The sequence below is a fragment of the Oncorhynchus nerka genome, linkage group LG11 (assembly GCF_034236695.1).
Source record: "Oncorhynchus nerka isolate Pitt River linkage group LG11, Oner_Uvic_2.0, whole genome shotgun sequence".
Lineage (NCBI taxonomy): Eukaryota > Metazoa > Chordata > Actinopteri > Salmoniformes > Salmonidae > Oncorhynchus > Oncorhynchus nerka.
Genome location: NC_088406.1, coordinates 13,169,545 through 13,187,817, shown reverse-complemented (window position 1 = coordinate 13,187,817; position 18,273 = coordinate 13,169,545). Strand labels below are relative to the sequence as shown.

At 47.9% G+C, this 18,273-nt stretch overlaps 1 protein-coding gene across 1 annotated transcript in view; it reads left to right on the top strand.

Annotated features, from left to right (window-relative positions):
- The window catches only part of LOC115127110 (ventricular zone-expressed PH domain-containing protein-like), a 121,822-nt gene that overhangs the window by 47,319 nt on the left and 56,230 nt on the right, over positions 1-18,273 (top strand). The window contains exons 4-6 of the mRNA XM_065024234.1: positions 4,646-4,809; positions 10,249-10,458; positions 17,543-17,751. Of these exons, the coding sequence (XP_064880306.1) occupies positions 4,646-4,809; positions 10,249-10,458; positions 17,543-17,751 (583 nt within the window). The remainder of the gene's footprint in view (positions 1-4,645; positions 4,810-10,248; positions 10,459-17,542; positions 17,752-18,273) is intronic.

Sequence of the window (18,273 nt, the reverse complement as noted above, 5' to 3'; positions counted from 1 at the left end):
CGTTAAGAGATGCCCTTCTGCACACCACTGTTTTAAACAGCTGTCATTTGACCATTTGTGGCCTTTCTGTTAGCTTGAATGAGTCTGGACATTCTCCTCAAGGTGTTTTGCCCACAGAACTGCCGCTCACTGAATGTGTTTTGTTTATCGCACCATTCTCTGTAAACTCTAGAGACTGTAATGCATAAAAATCCCAGGAAGGCAGCTGTTTCTGAGATGCTGGAATCACCATGTGTGGCATCAACAATCATACCACGGTCAAAGTTGCTTAGATTACTCATCTTGCCCGTTCTAATGTTTGGTCGAACAACATCTAAAGCTCTCTACTCTATAGACTCTATATATTGAGTTGCAGGCAGCCACATGATTCGCTGTTCGAAGGTAACCTTCCTTGATGAGCTAAATCAGGTCTGTAGAGCTGATGGTGTGACCTATATAATTGTGTGGGATAATGTCAGTTTCCACCATTCTCAAATGGTGCAAGCATGGTTTCAGGCCCAACCACAATTTACCACCCTTTACTTACCCCCATACTCTCCTTTCCTTAACCCGATTGAGGAATTTTTCTCCACATGGAGGTGGAAGGTATATGATAGGCGCCCTCACGAACATGCCGCTCTTCTCTAGGCCATGGATGACGCATGCAATGACATCACGGCAGACCCGTGTCAGGCCTGGATTCACCCGAAGATTCTTCCCAAGATGTTTGGCTAATGAAAACATCCGTTGTGATGTGGATGAGAACCTGTGGCCAAATCCACAAGACAGGGTTGATGGAAATATAGAAGTACTGTAATCAATGTTTTGTTTTGCTTTTTACAGTAAGTCAGGTGAGGAACATTACAGTTGACCTTTTAACTGTTTTTTCGTTTTTTGTTGCTAATTATTTTTGCTTTGATTCAAAGAAACCTATGTTGTGATTTTATTGTATTTTATCAATAAATGTCCTATTTTGTTCAATGATTCCACTGTGTCTGTAGTATTCTCTACTAGTCCTTTTACAGTGATGATTTACATGTAGTAGGATAATGAAACATGTATCACATACTTTGTACTACAATATTTAATGATTGTATGAACAACTACACAGTGAAACTATCGGTATCTTGTGTGTGGGTGATCTAAATGAATGTTCCTGTGGTATTTCATGATAAATTAGTTATTTGAACCAATGATTCTGCAAGTGCAAGGTTTCTTTAAAGATATGAATGCACAATGCAATGTTTTGAACACTGGACAGCCTGTGTTACAAGTGATGACCGTTTTGAGTTTTGTGTCTAGAGTTTTGAAAAATGACCACAAGGTTCTGAAATTAGTGCCAAAGTGATTGTTAAAATCTGTAATTGAATTGAATGGGAAGGAGAGGGGGTGGAGAGGTGGGGTGGAGCATTAGATGTTAAAGGGCTTGTTATTAATGTGAGCGGTTGGTTCTGGTTTTGTTGTGGTCGTCTTTAATGGTTTACTGCCCTCTGAGGCATAGATGGATGACTGGTAGACTGCTAGATGGCTTTAGTGTGTGTGTGTGTGTGTTTGTTTGTGCGCTCCTCAGGGCACATGGACTAAGTGTGTTCAGACATGGGTGGACACGGAAGCACCGTAAATCTCCCATGGGTCTTTGGTTCTGCAGACGTCTGGCTCCTGGCTTTAACATTCTGCTCCCGACAAACCAATAAATTCTCTCTCTCACCTTTAGGAAAGCTCACTAACTCGCCCTCTTTATGTCTCTCTCATCTCTCTCTTACTGCTTTTCTTACTTTGGTGTGTGTGTGTGTGTGTGTGTGTGTGTGTGTGTGTGTGTGTGTGTGTGTGTGTGTGTGTGTGTGTGTGTGTGTGTGTGTGTGTGTGTGTGTGTGTGTGTGTGTGTGTGTGTTTGTTTGTGGAGGCGACTGGGGGTCAGGTAGGAACATCAAAGACTATGTAATAATGAATATTGTCAGGACTGAGCAGCTGCTTGGTGACGGTTGCTCTGTTGATTTGTCTTGGGGTTGTATTAGTGATGTTATCACAGCAGATAGACAGGTCACAACAGACAGGGTCACAGCAGACAGACAGGACCACAGCAGACACACAGGTCACAGCAGACAGACAGGGCCACAGCAGACAGACAGGCCACAGCATACAGACAGGTCACAACAGACAAACCGGCCACAACAGACAGACAGGTCACAACAGACAGACAGGGTCACAGCAGACAGACAGGGTCACAGCAGACAGACAGGGCCACAGCAGACAGACAGGGCCACAGCAGACAGACAGGACCGCAGCAGACAGACAGGACCACAGCAGACAGACAGGTTACAACAGACAGACAGGTCACAGCAGACAGACAGGACCACAGCAGACAGACAGGGCACAGCAGACAGACAGGACCACAGCAGACAGACAGGTCACAGCAGACAGACAGGACCACAGCAGACAGACAGGGCCACAGCAGACAGACAGGTCACAGCAGACAGACAGGACCACAGCAGACAGATAGGACCACAGCAGACAGACAGGGCCACAGCAAACAGACAGGCCACAGCAGACAGACAGGTCACAACAGACAGACAGGGCCACAGCAGACAGACAGGTCACAGCAGACAGACAGGTCACAACAGACAGACAGGTCACAACAGACAGACAGGGCCACAGCAGACAGACAGGGTCACAGCAGAAAGACAGTTGCCATGGGAGGCAGTGTAAATGTTATCTATTGGACGATGAGTTGCCATGGGAGGCAGTGTAAATGTTATCTATTGGATGATGAGTTGCCATGGGAGGCAGTGTAAATGTTATCTATTGGATGTGCTACCCAGAGCGTGTACACCTTTACCATTCTGGGAATATCCTAATATTGAGTTGCCTTTTTGCCCTCAGAACAGCCTCAATTCGTCGGGACATCACTTTACAGGTTGTCGAAAGTGTTCAACAAGGATGCTGGCCCACTCCCGCTGTTGTGTTAAGTTGGCTGGATGTCCTTTGGATGGTGGACCATTCTTGATACGGAAACTGTTGAGGGTGAAAAGTCCAGCAGCGTTGCAGTTGTTGACTCAAACCTCTTATAGCCCCCGTGGATTCAGTCTCATAGGTAGACAATAGACATGTACACTACTGTTCAAAAGTTGTTTTTTTTAATCAGAAATACAGTGTAGACATTGTTAATGTTCTATATTACTATTGTAGCTGGAAATGGCTTATTTTTAATGGAATATCTACATAGGCGTACAGAGGCCCATTATCAGCAACCATCACTCCTGTGTTCCAATGGCATGTCGCTTATGGCACAAACCCACCGTCGCTGGACCAGACAGGACTGGCAAAAAGTGCTCTTCACTGACGAGTCGCGGTTTTGTCTCACCAGGGGTGATGGTCGGATTTGCGTTTATCGTCGAAGGAATGAGTCTTACACTCATACACTCATCAGTGTGTACTCTGGAGCAGGATCGATTTAGAGGTGGAGGGTCTGTCATGGTCTGGGGCGATGTGTCACAGCATCATCGGACTGAGCTTGTTGTCATTGCAGGCAATCTCAACGCTGTGCGTTACAGGGAAGACATCATCCTCCCTCATGTGGTACCCTTCCTGCAGGCTCATCCTGACATGACCCTCCAGCATGACAATGCCACCAGCCATGCTGCTTGTTCTGTGCGTGATTTCTTGCAAGGACATCAGCCAATCCCTGTTACTGTGGGGACATCAGCCAATCCCTTTTACTGTGGGGACATCAGTCAATCCCTTTTACTGTGGGGACATCATTCAATCCCCTTTACTGTGGGGACATCAGTCAATCCCTGTTACTGTGGGGACATCAGCCAATCCCCTTTACTGTGGGGACATCAGTCAATCCCCTTTACTGTGGGGACATCAGTCAATCCCCTTTACTGTGGGGACATCAGTCAATCCCCTTTACTGTGGGGACATCAGTCAATCCCTGTTACTGTGGGGATATCAGTCAATCCCTGTTACTGTGGGGACATCAGTCAATCCCCTTTACTGTGGGGACATCAGCCAATCCCCTTTACTGTGGGGACATCAGCCAATCCCCTTTACTGTGGGGACTTCAGCCAATCCCCTTTACTGTGGGGACATCAGCCAATCCCCTTTACTGTGGGGACATCAGCCAATCCCCTTTACTGTGGGGACACCAGTCAATCCCTTTTACTGTGGGGACATCAGTCAATCCCCTTTACTGTGGGGACATCAGCCAATCCCCTTTACTGTGGGGACATCAGTCAATCCCCTTTACTGTGGGGACACCAGTCAATCCCCTTTACTGTGGGGACATCAGCCAATCCCCTTTACTGTGGGGACATCAGCCAATCCCTAATGATTTAGCTACAAAGTAAACATAAAAGGCATGGTTCGTGTTCATGTAATGTCATAAGAGATGAAGCTACTAATAAAACTACTAATTGAAGACAGAAGACATTGTGCAGATTCATGAGATATTTAAAGATGGTTTAGATATCAAGGTCAATTTCTCTTGGGCAAATATTGAAGGATTCTGGTACATTATGTGTATTTCTACATTTATACATGTTACATTTTCTTCCTCAAGGATGAACGTCATGGAATGAATATTGACAACAAATGGTGAGACTTGAATCCGTTGTCACGTACACCATGTAGCTAGACCCTGTCTGTCCGTGTCGTCCCCCTCTAGGTAACCACATGCTCCTACGCGTGCTGCCATCCATCTACCCCAAACAGCCCCATGCCATCCATCGTCACCTAGGCAACCTGACGGCCATGATGTCACAGCTCGATTCACCGGAGCAACAACACCTGCTGAGGCTGATCCGGATGGTCGCCGAGCAACAGCCACTGGTGTGTGTGTGTTTATGTGTGTGTGTGTTCATGTACCCGTGTGCCTGTCTATGAGCATGTGTGTGATGGACTGTGTTCAAAGAACACATTAGTCATGAGAAAGTCCAGAATTCCTACATGTGGGAATGCTGTGTTGCGCTCCAGAGAGCGTGGTCCAGCATGAGGATATTAAGGGGAGAGTAATGGGAGAGGGGAAAGTATGTATGTACATGCTAGATGGATGTTCTCACCCGCATTAAGAGAGAACAAGCTGAGTCATCAGAAACCACGTGCTGAGGGGAATAGTGGGATGTGTCTGGTGAAAAAGAGAGCAGTCATAAAGAAGTGAAAGACCACATTTAGAACACAGTAGGAATCACACACACGCACACACACGCACGCACGCACACACGCACACACACACACACATACACACACTCTCATATACGTGCTCATTATGAGTGTGTAGAGAATGCATCTGTCATCAGTAATGTCAAATATTTTGACATTTCCTGTCTCTCTCACACTCATGATGCAAGAGTCCCAACTGATGATCAGATTGATTTATCAGGGAAACTCTAATAAGTCATTCAGCTCATCTCCGGTTTGGAGGAAAGAGAGAGAGAGACCACTGTGACTGACCCAAAAATAAGGAAAGCTTTGACTATGTACAGACTCAGTGAGCATAGCCTTGCTATTGAGAAAGGCCGCCGTAGGCAAAGAGAAGACAGGCTATGTGCACACTGCCCACAAAATGAGGTGGAAACTGAGCCGCACTTCCTAACCTCCTGCCGGACCCACAAAGAATTTGAAAACAAATACAATTTTGATACTCCCATATCTATTGGGTGAAAAAACACATTGTGCCATCATAGCAGCAAGATTTGTGACCGGTTGCCACAAGAAAAGGGTAACGAGTGAAGAACAAACACTATTGTAAATACAACCTATATTTATGTTTATTTATTTTCCCTTTTGCACATCATATCAAATCAAATCTAACTTTATCTGTCACGTGTAGACCTTACCATGAAATGCTTACTTACAAGCCCTTAACCAACAATGGAGTTCAAAAAGGAGTTAAGAAAATATTTACCAAATAAACTAAAGTTTAATAAAAATGATAAAAGGTAACACAATAAAATAACAATAACGATGCTTTATACAAGAGGTACCGGTATCAATGTGCGGGTGTACAGGTTAGTCGAGGTAATTTGTACATGGAGGTAGGGGTGAAGTGACTGCACATCATTAGAACAATGTATAGACATAATATGACATTTGAAATGTCCCTATTATTTAGGAAATTGTGTGAGTGTAAATTGAATTGAGAGAGAGAGAGACAGAGAGCAAGGGAGACCGAGAGAGAGAGACAGTGAAAGAGAAAGAGAGTGAGAGAAACAGAGAGAGAGCGAGAGAGACAGAGAGGGAAGAGAGAGAAAGAAAGAGAGAGGGGGGAGAGAGAAAGAAAGAGAGGGGGAGAGAGAGAGAGAGAGAGAGAGAGAGAGAGAGAGAAGAGGGGAGTAAGAGATAGAGAATGTGAAAGAAAGACCACAAGAAACAAAAAAGTGAGATAAAATCAACAACAAAGACGACAACATTAAGACCAAGAACAAGCACATCCTACGGTGAGAGGGAGACAAGAGGCCTGGTCTGGTCTGGCTAGAACAGATAATGAGGCAAATGGGATTTAGTTTACCCAGTAAGTCCCACAGCAAGGCTACACTATTCAGTACCCCATAGATCACGCGTCTGACCTGCTGACCCATTACAGGGAAAGACATCACATTTCTCCCTGATTGATTGACCAGCACCGCCAGGGGTCAGCCAAGGCGACAGAGGTTGTGTAAGGTTCATAACTCTAACATTTCAACTGACTGACTGGTGTGTGCATGTATGCGTGTGTGTGTGTTTCCATGTCTTTGATCGTCTCTCTCCATGGGAACGTGTTATTGATCGTCTGCCTACATTGGAGAATATGTCTTTGATCTTCTGTCTCCATGGGAATGTATGTTATTGATTGTCTGTCTCCATGGGAACATATGTCATTGATTGTCTGTCTCCATGGGAGCATATGTCTTTGATCTTCTGTCTCCATGGGAGACTATGTCATTGATCGTCTGTCTCCATGGGAGCGTATGTCTTTGATCGTCTGTCTCCATTGGAGCGTATGTCATTGATCGTCTGTCTCCATGGGAGCATATGTCTTTGATCGTCTGTCTCCATGGGAGCGTATGTCTTTGATCATCTGTCTCCATGGGAACGTGTCATTGATTGTCTCCATTGGAGCGTATGTCATTGATTGTCTGTCTCCATGGGAGCATATGTCTTTGATCGTCTGTCTCCATGGGAGCGTATGTCTTTGATCATCTGTCTCCATGGGAGCGTATGTCTTTGATCATCTGTCTCCATGGGAGCGTATGTCTTTGATCATCTGTCTCCATGGGAACGTGTCATTGATTGTCTCCATTGGAGCGTATGTCATTGATGTCTCCATGGGATTGTCTGTCTCCATGGGAGCATATGTCTTTGATCGTCTGTCTCCATGGGAGCGTATGTCTTTGATCATCTGTCTCCATGGGAGCGTATGTCTTTGATCATCTGTCTCCATGGGAACGTGTCATTGATTGTCTCCATTGGAGCGTATGTCATTGATTGTCTGTCTCCATGGGAGCGTATGTCTTTGATCGTCTGTCTCCATGGGATCGTATGTCTTTGATCATCTGTCTCCATGGGAACGTGTCATTGATTGTCTCCATGGGAACGTATGTCATTGATCGTCTGTCTCCATTGGAGCGTATGTCTTTGATCGTCTGTCTCCATGGGAACATATGTCTTTGATCGTCTGTCTCCATGGGAACGTATGTCTTTGATCGTCTGTCTCCATGGGAGCGTATGTCTTTGATCGTCTGTCTCCATGGGAACGTGTCATTGATTGTCTCCATGGGAACGTATGTCATTGATCGTCTGTCTCCATTGGAGCGTATGTCTTTGATCGTCTGTCTCCATGGGAGCGTATGTCTTTGATCATCTGTCTCCATGGGAACGTGTCATTGATTGTCTGTCTCCATCGGAACGTATGTAATTGATCATATGTCTCCATGGGAGTGTATGTCTTTGATTGTCTCCATGGGAATGTATGTCTTTGATTGTCTGTCTCCATGCGAATGTAGACAGATGACACAACAGTAGTAGGCTTGATTACCAACAATGACGGGACAGCCTACAGGAAGGAGATGAGGGCTTTGGAAGTATGGTGCCAGGAACATAATCTCTCACTCAACGTAGAAAAAAAAGGAGATGATCGTGGACTTCAGGAAACAGCAGAGGGAGCACCCCGCTATCCACATCGACGGGACAGCAGTGGAGAAGGTGGAAAGTTCCAAGTTCCTCGCAACAGCGCCTATTCAACCTCTGGAGGCTGACGAAATTTGGCTTGGCACCTAACATCCTCACAAAATTTGACAGATGCACAATTAAGAGCATGTTGTTGGGCTGTATTACCGCTTGGTATGGCAACTGTAACCGCCCGAAACCGCAGGGCTCTCCAGAGGGTGGTGCAGTCTGCCCAACGCATCACCGGGGGCAAACTACCTGCCCTCCAGGACACCTACAGCACCCCGATGTCAAAGGAAGGCCAAAAAGATCATCAAGGACAACAACCACCTGAGCCACTGCCTGTTCACCCCACTATCATCCAGAAGGCGAGGTCAGTACAGGTGCATCAAAGCGGAGACCGATAGAGACTGAAAAACAGCTTCTATCTCAAGAACATCAGACTGTTAAATAGTCATCACTAGCACATTAGAGTCTGCTGCCTATATATATAGACTTGAAATCACTGGCTACTTTAATAAATGGAACGCTAGTCACTTTAATAATGTTTACATACAGTTGAAGTCGGAAGTTTACATAAACTTAGGTTGGAGTCATTAAAAATCATTTTTCAACCACTCCACAAATTTCTTGTTAACAAACTATAGTTTTGGCAAGTTGGTTAGGACATCTACTTTGTGCATGACACAAGTAATTTTTCCAAAAATTATTTTCAGACAGATTATTTTACTAATAATTCACTGTATTACAATTCCAGTGGGTCAGAAGTTTACATACACTAAGTTGACTGCCTTTAAACAGCTTGGAAAATTCCAGAAAATTATGTCATGGCTTTAGAAGCTTCTGATAGGCTAATTGACATAATTTGAGTCAATTGGAGATGTACCTGTGGATGTATTTCAAGGCCTACCTTCAAACTCAGTGCCTCTTTGCTTGACATCATGGGAAAATCTAAATAAATCAACCAAGACCTCAGAAAAAAATGTGTAGACATCCACAAGTCTGGTTCATCCTTGCGAGCAATTTCCAAATGCCTGAACCGTGTTCATCTGTACAAACAATAGTACGCAAGTATAAACACCATGGGACCACGCAGTCGTCATATCGCTCAGGAAGGAGACGCGTTCTGTCTTCTAGAGATGAACGTACTTTGTTGTGAAAAGTGCAAATCAATCCCAGAACAACAGCAAAGGACCTTGTGAAGATGCTGGAGGAAACAGGAACAAAATGATCTATATCCACAGTAAAACGAGTCCTATATCGACATAACCTGAAAGGCAGATAACATAACATGACATAACTCAGCAAGGAAGATGCCACTGCTCCAAAACCGCCATAAAAAAAGCCAGACTTTGCTCTCTCTCTCTCTCTCTCTCTCTCTCTCTCTCTCTCTCTCTCTCTCTATTTATCTATCTATCTATCTATCTCTATCTCTCCTAATCTCTACTCTGCTCTCTCTCTCAATCTCTTCCTCTCTCTCAATCTCTCTCTCTCTCTCGCCTAATATCAACTCTGCTCTCTCTCTCTCTCGCTCTCCTACTCTCAACTCTACTACCATTCTACCAACACTTCTCTGCCTCATCTTCCTTCTCTTTTACTGCATGCATATGGTTCCATATGTTGTGAGATTCTCTCTCTTTTCAGAACAACTGGTTCTGAGAGATTAGGATCAGGACCTGCAATTGTAACAGTAAGCAACTGTAACAAAATGGATGACTGCAGAGTAGCCGTTATTATGTTGCATGGATTGCTAAGGCATAAGAATATGAAAGTGTAAATTATTATTTTAAATGTGTGTAGTTATGTACCTGTCTATTCATTTGATGTATTATGTCATTTTATGTAGTTCTGTCCTCCAGCTATTATGTCATGTTTTATGTGGACTACAAGAAGAGTAGCTTCAGCTTTGGCTGTAGCTAATGGGGATCCTAATAAAATACTGAATACTCTCATACCGCCTTCTAGCCTCTTTTCCATCCTTCAACCCAATGCTGATCACTGCTTTTATCCTCTCCCTCCTCTCTCTCCCCCCTCTCTCTTTTCCCCCTCTCTCTCCCCCTTCCCTCCTCTCTCCCTCCTCTCTCTCCCCCTCTCTCTCCCCCTCCCTCCTCTCTCCCCCTCCAGGTTCTGAGCCCCCTGGTGCCCTCCCTGGTTGGTTACCTAGGCGATGCCTCTCTGAACGAGACTCTACTGGGTGCACTGGTGGACGTGTCACAGGCTAGCCCCGCCTCCATGACCCCCTTCCTGCCCGCGCTGAGGGTTGTGGGTCAGCAGTACCCAGTCCTGCTGGGACACGTGGTCAAAATACACAGAGCTGTGGGCTTGACCAGTGAGGTGAGAAGACATCAACATTCACCTTTCTTCTACTCTTACTTCTCTCTCTCATTTCTCTCTCTCTGCCTCTTCTCTCTCATTCCCCCTCTAATTTCTCTCTCTCCTCTTCTCTCTCATTCCCCCTCTAATTTATCTCTCTCCTCTTCTCTCTCATTCCCCCTCTAATTTCTCTCTTATCTTCTCTCTCATTCCCCCTCTAATTTCTCTCTCTCCCCTTCTCTCTCATTCCCCCTTTCTCCTGTCATTGTCAACTTTTATTTCCTCTCTTCCATCTCTCCATCAGTGTTGGGCAGTGCAGCAGTGTTGACACAGACGCCGGAACTCACTGAGCCAGAATCACTTAGTCAGCCTGGCTAGGTCTGTCCACACACACACACACACACACACACACACACCACACTTATCATGAACCGTCAGTCACCTGCCAGAAATAATCAATCAAAAGACAGGGACACAGTGAAACAGATCCTTACATTCCTCACTCCCAATCATCATTAACCTGAGTTTTCATATGAACCTAATCTTACTCACATAAGGTTTAGGGTGACATTGACAATAAACACTCAGTTAACAGGTCCATATCTGCAGCTCAGATAACAGGTCCATATCTGCAGCTCAGATAACAGGCCCATAGCTGCAGCTCAGTTAACAGGCCCATAGCTGCATGCCTGTATAGTTACGCTTGGAACCACAGCATAAAATCTGTCACAGCAGTTTATTTAGCTTATTAATCACAGTATGTTCTGGTATCAAGCCATCTAATTTGGCTGTCAACTCTAACACACGTAGGTAACACGCTTAGGTAACCCGCTATATGCCTGTGTGTGTAAGCACTACATGCTTTTCCAGCCCTGCATGTGGTTTCATTCAGTGGATGTGTTTGTTCAGGTGAACATTGTCTTGGGGCCTTCTAAAGGAACCCTGAGAGGAGATGATTAGTGAATGAGGCCTTCTGAAGGAACATTGAGAGGAGATGATTATTGAATGAGGCCTTCTGAAGGAACACTGAGACGAGATGATTATTGAATGGGGCCTTCTGAAGGAACACTGAGAGGAGATGATTATTGAATGGGGCCTTCTGAAGGAACACTGAGAGGAGATGATTAGTGAATGAGGCCTTCTGAAGGAACACAGAGGAGATGATTATTGAATGAGGCCTTCCTAAGGAACACTGAGAGGAAATGATTAGTGAATGAGGCCTTCTGAAGGAACACAGAGGAGATGATTATTGAATGAGGCCTTCTGAAGGAACACTGAGAGGAGATGATTATTGAATGAGGCCTTCTGAAGGAACACTGAGAGGAGATGATTATTGAATGGGGCCTTCTGAAGGAACACTGAGAGGAGATGATTACTGAATGAGGCCTTCTGAAGGAACACTGAGAGGAGATGACCCTAACCATAACCCTAGCCATAACCATAACCCAGCAGCATACCATTTGCCAGCAGCATACCACCCTGCATACCACTGCTGGCTTGCTTCTGAAGCTAAGCAGGGTTGGTCCTGGTCAGTTCCTGGATGGGAGACCAGATGCTGCTGGAAGTGGTGTTGGAGGTCCAGTAGGAGGCACTCTTTCCTCTGGTCTAAAAAATGTTTCCCAATGCCCCAGGACACTGCCCTGTGTAGGGTGCCATCTTTCGGATGGGACATTAAACGGGTGTCCTGACTCTCTGAGGTCTTCAAAGATCCCATGGTACTTATCGTAAGAGTAGGGGTGTTAACCCCGGTGACCTGGCTAAATTCCCAATCTGGCCCTCAAACCATCACGGTCACCTAATAATCCCCAGTTTACAATTGGCTCATTAATCCCCCTCCTCTCCCCTGGAACTATTCCCCAGGTCGTTGCTGCAAATGGGAACGTGTTCTCTGTAAAATAACGGATGAAATAAATAAAACCCTAGTCATAACCATAACCCTAATCATAACCCTAACCATAACCCTAGCCATAACCATAACCTTAACACTAATCTTGGATTATCATACTTTTTTGGGGCCCTTAAGGTGCTGGAACAGGGGCCTGTTCTGGATAGCTTCGGCTCAATTTAACCACTGGTCAATAGTTAGTCACACTTCACCTCCCCACCATCATAACTGACTTCTGGTGAGAGTTCTGGTACAAAATGGCCTCACCCAGGTGGAGGTGGGTGTTACACATGTTGAAACATACCTGTTATGGAGTTTTCCGCTGAGGTCATCCAGTCCATTCCTCTCAACGATAAATCCTGAGTGATTGATGGAGAGAGAGACATGTTACCTAGCGATTATATGACTCCCAACACCTTGTGAAGCAGTGTATGTTGTATCCTCCTTCCCTCCCTCAACAAACTATCTCCAGCCTCCTCTCTCTCTCCTTCCCTCCCTCAACAAACTCTCTCCAACCTCTCTCTCTCTCTCTCTCTCTCTCCTTCCCTCCCTCAACAAACTCTCTCCAGCCTCCTCTCTCTCTCTCCTTCCCCCCCTCAACAAACTCTCTCCAGCCTCCTCTCTCTCTCCTTCCCTCCCTCAACAAACTCTCTCCAGCCTCCTCTCTCTCTCTCCTTCCCTCCCTCAACAAACTCTCTCCAGCCTCCTCTCTCTCTCTCCTTCCCTCCCTCAGCAAACTCTCTCCAGCCTCCTCTCTCTCTCCTTCCCTCCCTCAACAAACTCTCTCCAACCTTCTCTCTCTCTCCTTCCCTCCCTAAAAAAACTCTCTCCAGCCTCCTCTCTCTCTCCTTCCCTCCCTCAACAAACTCTCTCCAGCCTCCTCTCTCTCTCCTTCCCTCCCTCAACAAAATCTCTCCAGCCTCCTCTCTCTCTCTCCTTTCCTCCCTCAACAAACTCCTTCCTTCCTTCCCTCCCTACCTCTCTACCTCAACAAACTAGCTCTTGTGTTTCATTATTCATTGGCATGTTCCCCTAGAAGTTATGAAAAGGCAAAACCCCACGGTGACAGGATGAATGCGGATTCGCAGCAATATTCTGCTCTTTCCGGGAGACAGACACACATACACACACTTACACACACACTTACACACACACATGCAAACACAGACACACACATACACACACTTACACACACACATGCAAACACAGACACACACTTACACACACACACATGCAAACACAGACACACACATACACACACTTACACACACACATGCAAACACAGACACACATACACACACTTACACACACACACATGCAAACACAGACACACACGCACACTTCCCAGGAGAGGCCGAACGATTTGGCCCTTCAGCTCCAATCACTCCTCTGTTATTGTTCTGACAATGCTCCAAACCGATTCGCTCCAGCAGTAGCTTGTGTGTGTCCTAGGTGTGTGTGTGTGTGTGTGTGTGTGTGTGTGTGTGTGTGTGTGTGTGGTGTGTGTGTTAACTGTGTCTGGGCAGCAGAAACGTGTCATGCTCCAGTTAGGAGCCAGAGAGGGTTTAAATAATGCAACCTGTTTTGCTTCCTCCTTTCCTTTGTCTCCCTGCCTCCTGATTGGACCAGCACACTGATTCCTCTGCTCCCTCTGCAGATGAGATCTGGAACAAAATGTCCTCCTCTCTCTTAATGTAACAAGCCCCCTGGTCCCGCTAAAGGCCCAGATGGGGGGGAGGTGCGCCTGCTGATTCCAACACTGAATCTGATATTCCGCTCTCCTATCTTCTCCGAGTGGATCTCAGGAAAACATCCCTCTGAATCTCCTGTTCTCTCTAAAATGGCCGCCAGGATGTGTTTACGGTTGTTTATGAGGGTGTTTGTGACCATTGGCATGGAGCCTCTGGCCAGGGGTAGAGATGATTACAGGCTCTCTCTCTCCCTCCCTCTCTCTCCCTCTCTCTCTCCCTCTCTCTCTCTCCATCTCTCCCTCTCCTCTCTCTCTCCTTCTCCCTCTCTCCCTCCCTCTCTCTCTCCTTCTCTCTCCCTCTCTCTCCCTCTCTCACCTCTCTCAACTCTCCCTCTCTCTCCACTCTCTTCCTCTCTCTCCCTCTCCCTTTCTCTCTCCCTCTCTCCCCTCTCTCTTCCTCTCTCCCTCTCTCCCTCTCTTCCTCTCTTTCCCTCTCTCCCGCTCCCCTCTCTCTTCCTCTCTCTCCCTCTCTCTCCCTCTCTCCCTCTCTCCCTCTCTTCCTATCTCTCCCTCTCGCCCTCTCTTTTCCTCTCTCCCCCTCTCTCCCCCTCTCTCTCCGCTCTCCCTCTCTCTTCCTCTCTCCCTCTCTCCCTCTCTCTTCCTCTCTCTCCCTCTCTTCCTTTCTCTCTCTCTCCCCTATATTTTCCTCTCTCCCCCTCTCTCCCGCTCTCCCCTCTCTTCCTCTCCCTATCTTTCCCCCTCTTTCCCCCTCTCTCTTCCTCTCTCTCTCTCCCTCTCTCTCTCCCTCTCTCCCCGCTCTCCCTCTCTCTCCCCCTCCCCTCTCTTCCTCTCTTTCCCGCTCTCTCCCTCTCTCTCCCTCTCTCTCCCCCTCTCTCCCTCTCTCTCCCCCTCTCTCCCTCTCTATCCTTGTCTCTCTCCCCCTCTCCCCTCTCTTCCTCTCTTTCCCACTCCCTCCCTCTCTCTCCCTCTCACCCTCTCTCCCCTCTCTTTTCATCTCTCCCCCTCTCCCCCTCTCCCTCTCTCCCCCCTCTCTTCCTCTCTTTCTCCTATCTCTCCCTCTCTCTCCCCCTTCTCTTTTCCTCTCTCTCCTGCTCTCCCCTCTCCCCCTCTCTTCCTCTTTCTCCCCTCTCTCTTCCTCTCTATCCCCCTCTCTCCCGTCTCTCTCCCCTCTCTCTTCCTCTCTCTCCCCCTCTCTTCCTCTCTCTCCCCTCTCTTCCTCGCTCTCCCTCTCTCTTCCTCTCTCCCCTCTCTTCCTTTCTCTCTCTCTCCCCTATATTTTCCTCTCTCCCCCTCTCTCCCGCTCTCCCCTCTCTTCCTCTCTCCCTATCTTTCCCCCTCTTTCCCCCTCTCGCTTCCTCTCTCTCTCCCTCTCTCTCTCCCTCTCTCCCCGCTCTCCCTCTCTCTCTCCCTCCCCTCTCTTCCCTCTTTCCCGCTCTCTCCCTCTCTCTCCCCCTCTCTCCCTCTCTCTCTTGTCCTTGTCTCTCTCCCCCTCTCCCCTCTCTTCCTCTCTTTCCAACTCCCTCCCTCTCTCTCCCTCTCACCCTCTCTCCCCTCTCTTTTCATCTCTCCCCCTCTCCCTCTCTCCCCCTCTCTCTTCCTCTCTTTCTCCCTATCTCTCCCTCTCTCTCCCCCTTCTCTTTTCCTCTCTACCCTGCTCTCCCCTCTCTCCCCCTCTCTCTTCCTCTTTCTCCCCTCTCTCTTCCTCTCTATCCCCCTCTCTCCCGTCTCTCTCCCCTCTCTCTTCCTCTCTCTCCCCCTCTCTTCCTCTCTCTCCCCTCTCTTCCTCTCTCCCTCTCTCTCCCTCTCTCCCCTCTCCCTCTCTCTCCCTCTCTCCCTCTCCCCTCTCTCTCATCTTCTCTCCCTCTCTCCCCTCTCTTCCTCTCTCTTCCACTCTCACTCCCTCTCTCTCCCCTGTATCACCTTCTCTCTCCCTCTCCCATCTATCACCCTCGCTCTCCCCTCTCTCCTCCTCTATCACTTTCTCTCCCTCTCTCCCCCCTCCATCATCCTCTCTCTCCCTTTATCTCCCTCCCCCCTTCCCCTCCCTCCCCCAGTGTCAGGCTCGTAGCTCCCTTTGCTCCCGAGTGGCACAGCGGTCTAAGGCACTGCATCCCAGGGCAAGAGGCGTCACTACAGTCCCTGGTTCGTATCCAGGCTGTATCATATCTGGCCGTGATTTGGGTTTGGCCGGGGTAGGCCGTCATTGTAAATAATACTTTTTTCTTAACTGACTTGCCTAATTAAGTAAAGGTTCAATACAAAATGTGAGTGTGTTAACAGGAGTGGAGAACATGGTACTCCCCTGCCATCAACCAGTAGGTCTTAGTGGAGGCATTTCCCAGAATCACTCCTTGTTTTCCGCTTGGTAAGAGAGTGTGGAAAGACAGGGCACTGTGCTTTGGTTGGCAGTTGATTGCATAAAAATACCAAATTTCTTTGTAGCCGCCATATTTTAGCGGTGTGTGTGCATATGTACGTGTGTGTGCGTTTACATGTGTGTGTTTGAGAAAGTGAGAGGGGAACCCCCACATCCCATGGCTCACATACAGTCATGACATATTTTTTATTTTTCTCCCTCTCTCTCCCCTCTCTCCCCTCTCTCTCCCCTCTCTCTCCTCTCTCTCCTCTCTCTCCCTCTCTCCCTCCCTGCCCCTCTCTCTCCTCTCTCTCCCCTCCCTGCCCCTCTCTCTCTCCCCTCTCTCTCCCCTCTCTCTCCTCTCTCTCCCCTCTCTCTCCCTATCTCCCCTCTCTCCCCCTCCCTGCCCCCTCTCTCTCTCCCTCTCTCCCCTCTCCCCCCCGCTATCTCCCCTCTACCCTCCCTGCCCCCTCTCTCTCTCCCCTCTCTCTCCGTATCTCCCTCCCTGCCACCCATCTTTCCCTTCTCTCTCCCTCTCTCCCCTCTCTCTCCCCTCTCTCTCTCTCTCCCCCTCCCTGCCACCCATCTTTCCCTTCTCTCTCCCCCTCTCTCCGTATCTCCCCTCTCTCCCCTCTCTCTCCCCTCTCTTCCCTCTCTTTCCCTCTCTCTCCCCCTCCCTGCCCCGTCTCTCTCCCCTCTCTCTCCCCTCTCTCTCCCCTTTCCCCCTCCCTGCCCTCTCTCTCTACCTCTCTCTCCCCTCTCTCCCCCTCTGCCCTCTCTCCCTCTCTCTCCCTCTCTCTCCTCTCTCTCCCCTCTCTCTCCCTATCTCTCCTCTCTCCCCCTCCCTGCCCCCTCTCTCCCTATTTCCCTCTCTTTCTCTCTCTCTCTCTCTCTCTCTCTCTCTCTCTCTCTCTCTCTCTCTCTCCCTCTCTCCCCTCTCTCCCCCTGCCTGCCCCCTCTCTCCCCCTCCCTACTCCCTCTCTCTCCCTCTCTTTCCCCCTCTCTCTCCCATCTTTCTCCCCTCTCTCTCCCCCTTCCTGCCCCCTCTCTCTCCCATCTTTCTCATTCTCTCTCCCATCTCTCTCCCCTCTCTCTCCCCTCCCTGCCCCCTCTCTCTCCTCTATCTCTGCTCTCTACCCCCTCTCTCCCCCAGCGTCAGGCCCGTAGCTCCCTGGCGTACCTAGTGTCTCTGCTGGGCAGTATGGATCACAGCTTCCACTACAGTCTGCTGCTGGAGATCAGAGCCCTGACTGACAGATACACCTCCATCCTGGGAGGCTGTGCCAAAGACATCTACAGGATGAGTAACAGCTTCACCTCTATAGCCAGACTACTGGAGACATACACCACCATCGACTGCAGGTAAGGTATGCACGCACACACACACACACTCACACACACTCACACACACTCACACACACACTCACACACACACACACTCACGCACATGCACACACACACACACACACTCACACACACACTCACACACACACACACTTATTTTGCCAGACTATAAAAAAATGTATTGTAGACAGGCCCCACAAAACTGTACACAAACTCAGCCGCCCCCATGGGAGCATGTCGTAGGGAAATGGGTCATGGAATGGAAAGTGTGGCACTGCAACGATTCACCCCTTTTAACATCCCTAAAACATTGATTTGAATGTTTCAATCTAATTCTGAACCCACATGGACCATTCGCTTTATTACCACAATGTGCGTTTTACTACAGAGGCAGAACCTCTGTTTGTAAACCCATCGCTTTCTCTGCCCAGCCAACCGACAATGACAAAACAAAATCACTAATCTCATGTTATTCTTTGCAATTACCATTCTGTGAATCAAAAACTTCATTAAAAAATGCACTCCTTAAAAATAAGGACG